General features: G+C 40.6%; 1 protein-coding gene across 1 annotated transcript; it reads left to right on the top strand.

Moving 5' to 3' along the window:
• Window positions 1–528: 528 nt before the first annotated feature.
• LOC115390426 (leukotriene B4 receptor 1-like) lies at window positions 529–1560 on the top strand. The gene has a single exon (XM_030094298.1). It carries the CDS (start codon window positions 529–531, stop codon window positions 1558–1560), a length of 1032 nt encoding a protein of 343 aa, XP_029950158.1.
• Window positions 1561–6000: the final 4440 nt, after the last annotated feature.

Genomic DNA, 6000 nt, shown 5'->3' with positions numbered 1-6000 from the left:
AATTTGGCCATTTTAATTGTTGTTCTACAGCTGTTTGCCATTTTGATCTGTCGTTCGTTGTGTTCCCTGAAAAAAGGTGCAATGAAAAACCAATGCAGTAATTTTAATTTAAATTAATAGTTTAACCTTGTTTATGAGACTGGTTAGAACAAAAGGGCTACAATTCATGTGCCCCGAGGTTAACTGATGTACGTCAGATTCCCAACTCTTTAAATTAATAATTATCTTGGATAATCAATCATTTTTACTGATAACCAAACTGACGGAGTTCACATCACAACATCATGAGCAGGAAGTTTTAAATAAAGAAAGCACACTCGATTGAGTACCACAGGCTTAACAGCAGATGTCAGTAGATTGTTTACTTTCTCGAAAGTGGCCCTTCCTGTCGATCTGAGATGACTGGTGATGACTGGTGACGTTAGAAACCTCATCCCTGCCTCGTTCATCCATAGAGGGAAGTGAAGCCTTGCTCATGCAGCACTCTGTTTTCTGTGCAGACACCACGATGAGCCAGCCGCCTCCAGCATGAACCACTCAGCAGAGCCGTCTCCTGTGGAAGCTCCCGAGGAGTTTGACGGCTGGATGGGCCTCGTTTGTCTGGTCCTGGCTCTGTCTTTCACGGTCGGAGCCCCGGGGAACCTGCTGGTGATCTGGACCATCCTGAGACACGTCAAGCAGAACGCCCACGTTGTGGTGCTCATCCTCCACCTGGCTGCGGCAGACCTGCTGGTCCTCGTCACCCTGCCTCTGTGGATCTACTCTCTGATGGACACGTGGGTGTTTGGAGCGGCTTTCTGCAAGGCCTTGGTGTACATTATCAACGTGTGTATGTTCAGCAGCATCTTCTTCATCACCCTCATGAGCGTGGAACGCTTTCTAGCCATCTGTCATCCCTTTGTTATGTTGCGCTGGAAGAACAGCAGGACTCTGAACTGGTGTCTGGTGGTTTTGTGGCTCGCTGCTTTACTTTCAGGGGTGCCCGTCTTGCTCACCCAGACTTTGGATGGATTTGATGGAACAGAGCAGTGTTTGTACATTGAATTTACCTCTGTGACTCATGCAATAATACACCTCTGCCTGCAGACCTCGGTCGGCTTTGTAATTCCTTTTATTACTCTCAGTATCTGTTACTGTCGAGTGTCTGCACAGCTCAACAACATGAGCTTCAACTCAAAACCAAAATCCATGGCTCTAATCCTGGCTGTGGTGGTTGGTTTCACACTGTGCTGGTTCCCTTACCACCTCGTCAACATCATCGACCTGGCTTGCACCCTGAGGTCAGGTGTGGAGCATCAGTGTGTACCCAGCAATTTGGTCTCCTGCTCTGGTGCCCTTGTTTTCATCAGCAGCGCAGTCAACCCCATGCTGTATGCTTTTTTTGCAAGAAACCTACGAGGAAGCTTGGTGGAGTCCCCACTGGTCAGGCTGTTCCAGGACATGGCCGTTCACACAAGCAGACTGAATGAGCTGTCACTGCCTCAACAGGCGAGCCAGAGGGCAGCAGACACCCAGGAAGAGCAGGTGGCTGTCTGCCTAATAAAAATTGTGAATCCCTGAAACTGAGATGAAGGAAGCATGAACTCTGCCCTCCGCACTGATGTTTGAAGGCTTATCTGTTATGATAAAATGCTGATGATATTGTTTCTTTAATATTCATTACCATAAATTTAATCCTGTTATGGAGTTGTGTTAATTGGGTTTTTTTTTAGTTTAGATCAAGTTTTTTTGGTGAATAATTACAATAATATCTCATTTTGAAGATCCAAATTTCAGATAAGAATAAAAAAAAAAAAAAAAACCTAAAAATCAATGTTTTCAAAAGCAGCTATAAATTAGTAAGGTTGTCAAACTATCGAGTTAATTGCAATCAATTAATTACAGTCATATTTAGTGCTTTATGTTTTTTAATTACATTAATGTCATTTTTATTCTGTAACTTTAGTTTTTCTGGTAGAGACTTGATTTTTTATAAAATAACTTTTTATACATTCATACATACTTGTGCTTGAGTTGTTGGGGTGAGAAAAAGTGTGTTTAGGCTTGTTTAGCGTTAGCTGACAGGCTCCCTGCTGTGAGGAGCAGGGGAGCGTGGAGGAGCGGAGTATTGTTCAGAAAAGTGTTCTTAAGTTTTTAATGTGTTAACTTACAGCACTTTACATGGACCTGATGTTTTATTTTTTATTTTCTAATGATGAATGGAGGTTGCTGGGACTGCATTCAACTCTGTTAAAACAATAAATGACTTTAAAAAGCAACTTATTTTTTGCTTGAAAACTGTTGAAAATTGTAAATTGTATAATTGTTTTATATCAATCTTTTGATCTGAGACAATCACATATTGAATTTACATTAAAACACCTCAAATTGAGGGCTTCTCCTAGCAATCTTTAGGTGAGATTAAAACATACAAATGTAGTTAGTGTTCTTATGCTCTATTCATTTTTACAGTCAAATCTCAAGTTGGGTAATTAAATTATAAATCAAGTTACTCAGAGGGCTATGTCCAAGATGCTAAAGACATTAAAAAGTATCATGATGATAATACATGATAAAGTTAAAAATATAAATATTACTAATATCATAAAACTATTTAAAGGTGCATTAAGGAGTTTGCACGTTTTAAGCGAAACAGCAGCCCCTGCAGGCCTTGGGCATAATGCAGCTTAGTGAAACACTCGTGCCTGTGGCGAAAGAGGGAAAGTCCTTCCTCGCTCTTTTAGTCGCGCTCGAGTGAAATTTAAGTTTCTTTTACCTGGTGGGGTCTGTGCTGGAGTTGTGGCAGTGCCAGAAGCCAGTCTTTTCTTACTTTCTGGAAGATCCTGCTCAGTTGTTGCTCACTAAGCATTTGGCGGAGTAATGGCGGACAAAACGAAACCTAACCAGCCGGAGCGTGCATTACGTCATTCCTTTCAAATTCTCTCCAAAAAAAATTCTGGTGCCGGACCGGCACTGCAACTTTCAAGTGACAATTTAGCGCTGTTAGAGGTACTTGTAATGAATATGTCAGGGCACATTGTACACATCATTAAAAATGTGTAACATATTTATGGTGGAAAATAAGTATTTTTAAAGTTGAAAAACTCCTTAATGCACCTTTAAACTATTACATTTTTAAACTAAACATGATAGATAGATCGATAGACAGACAGACAGACAGACAGATAGACAGATAGACAAATAAAATCTCTCCAGTTCTCATTCTATGCCTGAGTTTTTAGCCGAAAGCTTGATTTAACATGAACACAGCTTGTGAATAGACCTCTTTGGTCATAATTATTCATAAGTATGCAGTGTCATAACTACATCTCTGATGCTTAGTGTTGTGTGGGTCTGCTGTGGTCTTACTGTACTGCCATTGAGAGAATATCATTGCTGGGTTGTTGGAGAATGTTGTGTTTATTCTCCTGGTCTCTACTTGTCTTGTATATCTCTTTAGGCCGGTAGCTAGGGCTGTGAGTCTTTGCTTAGCAGTCTCCAGTACCTCGGCTGTGGACAGCTTGTTGTATTTCTCAGGCAGTTCCTTCTTAAGCTTTACACCTCTGTGCAGTTCTGTCAGGAGGCTAACTTTGTTCTGTGTTTCCTTGATTTTTGCCTCTGGCCTTCTTTTCCATGGAGGATCTGACTCATGTTCATCTTGTAGCCAAGCATCTCGAGGATGACTGATGCTGTACTGTAGATCAGTTGGTTGTTCTCGGTGATGTTCTGGGTCGGGATACTTAGCAGTGATTTGTTTACATCGTCCAATAGAGATCTTTCTGGTACTTTGTTCTTTCGCCCTGGCAAGGTAGTTATGTTCCCCCAGGACTTCATGACTTTTTCTTACAGGTCAGCTGCTCTCCCCTTAAGCGGTTCTTCTACTGGGGCTTGGTACCCAATCTGACCAGTTGGAGGTGATGCTGTAATCACCCCCATACTGGCCTGGCGTTCTGACTCCTCCTTGCAGTAGCATATTTGTACCGTGGATGAGGCACACTGTGCCCCATCAATCTCGAACTGAGACAATAATTCCTTCTTCAGGTAATTGAACACTGAGTGAGGAGTTGTTTCTTTCTCAGTATCGATGTGAAGTTTCTGACAAACCATTCGTTCCACATTCTCTGCATGTGCCGTGTTTCACTGGGTTTGCTCCGATAGTAGCACTCCATCAATGCCATGTTTTCTGATCTCTTCCATATAGTAGTAAATCTGAAGAAAACCTTTCTTTGCCTGTGACTTTACCTGATTTAAGACGGGCTTTTGTTGTGCTAATTGCTTTATCTGTTACTTCCTCTGCAAGTCAGTTATTCGGTTACTATGTTCAACAGTCAGAGTTTTCCGTAAAATTCACGGTAATGTAACCATTTCAAGGTCAGTGGCATTAGACTGACTGTAGCCTGGTTGACAGAGAGGTTGATTCAAGATACAACAGGTTGTCGGTTTGAATCCTGCGGCTCCTGTACTCTCTAGACACATGCCGAAATCTTCGTCAGCAGGTCATTCAACCCCAAACTATGTGCCCAGTGGAATCGAGGTCCTTTCGTGGCCAATGCCTCCATTGGTGGGTGAGTGTGATTCATGACTTCTGTGGCATTACTACTCAAGCAGTGTAAAAAGTGCCCTATAAATCAAGTCCATTTACTGCAGCTATGAGGTACACATCAATACTTGAGCAGAAACAGTGGATCAAAAATATTTCACTTGTGTGTCTGATGTTTCAAAGAAGAATGTTATAGTCATCGTTGATTGTATATGCAAAAGCGAAACTAAAATTTACATTAGTTCACTGTTGAGAAACATGAAGTTGAAATGATGCTGCAATTTCAACGTTGATTAGATATGCAAACTTTAAACACACCACAACAGTTATCTAACACTGGCTCGTGATGTTGATTCAGCAGTGACTCAAAGTTAAAATGCCACCTGGCACTCTATAAATACTTGGCAACTGAAAAGTTCAATCCCGTAATGAAGTTCTTAGGAAACAATTTCAAAAACAATTTCTCATTTTCCAAACTAAAACTTGTTTCGTCATACAGGGTTTCCAAAGAATGACTGAATGCAGAGACAGGTTCCAAAAGGGGCATGGCAAAACCAAGGTAGAATGTACTGGCAGAGACTGAATAAATCTTTTATCGGAACGAAATCCTCCAGTGGCGCTTCTCAATCCTGTTTTTCAAGGTGAAATTATCCCCGGGAGCAATTTGTGGTGGAGTAATTACCAACTAAAACATACATCCGGTTGTGCAAGTGAAGTGAAGGCAGCCGGAAACAGACTCTTGACCTGTTGAAACAGAAGTTACTGACTACAGCTGGAATACTTTCAGTATAGGTCGACTGGTTGACTTTGCCAAAAATAAAATACAGCCAAAAAAGCCAACACAACGCAAATTAGAGGACTTGCCAACTTTCACCTCCAGTATTGTGGGACCCATGTAAAGCAGTGCTAATAGATGACATAATTAGATGAGCTGCAAGCAGAATTGAAACAACTAGAATAAAAGCACAAAGACAGAAATTATGAAAATATTTAGGAGGCACTTAGGAAGAAAAACAATGACAAATGACATTTGACAATTTTTTACAATATTTTTATTTGTAAACTTCTTGAAACATGGTGCAACACAACCTAAACAAGGTGATTATTTGTAAAATGGTTGTTTTATATTTCACCCAAGTTCACAATTTTATCAACTGGTTTACTAAATGAAAATGAAAGATGAAAATTATAGAACAAACTCATTCTGTTGCATGGGCAATGACAGTTCCCAATACGCTGGTATCTACCAGCGCTTTTATCTCGACTAAACATTTCATTGTGTGAATGCTGAAGGCATTCACACTATTACATTCCTTTTCTTTATTATTCTTCTTATTATTGTGTGAATGCTGAAGGCATTCACACCTTTGTTTTCCTGTTTCTTTATTTTTATTCTGACTTCTTCCCCTGTTTTTTGACACGTTTCAACTCCTTCAAATTTTGTCCGATTTGAACCATTCATATATCAAATTGTGCAGCTT

The sequence above is a fragment of the Salarias fasciatus genome, chromosome 1 (assembly GCF_902148845.1).
Source record: "Salarias fasciatus chromosome 1, fSalaFa1.1, whole genome shotgun sequence".
NCBI classification, from domain to species: domain Eukaryota; kingdom Metazoa; phylum Chordata; class Actinopteri; order Blenniiformes; family Blenniidae; genus Salarias; species Salarias fasciatus.
The sequence above is the reverse complement of the archived record's forward strand: the minus strand, read 5'-3'. Positions and strand labels throughout refer to the sequence as shown.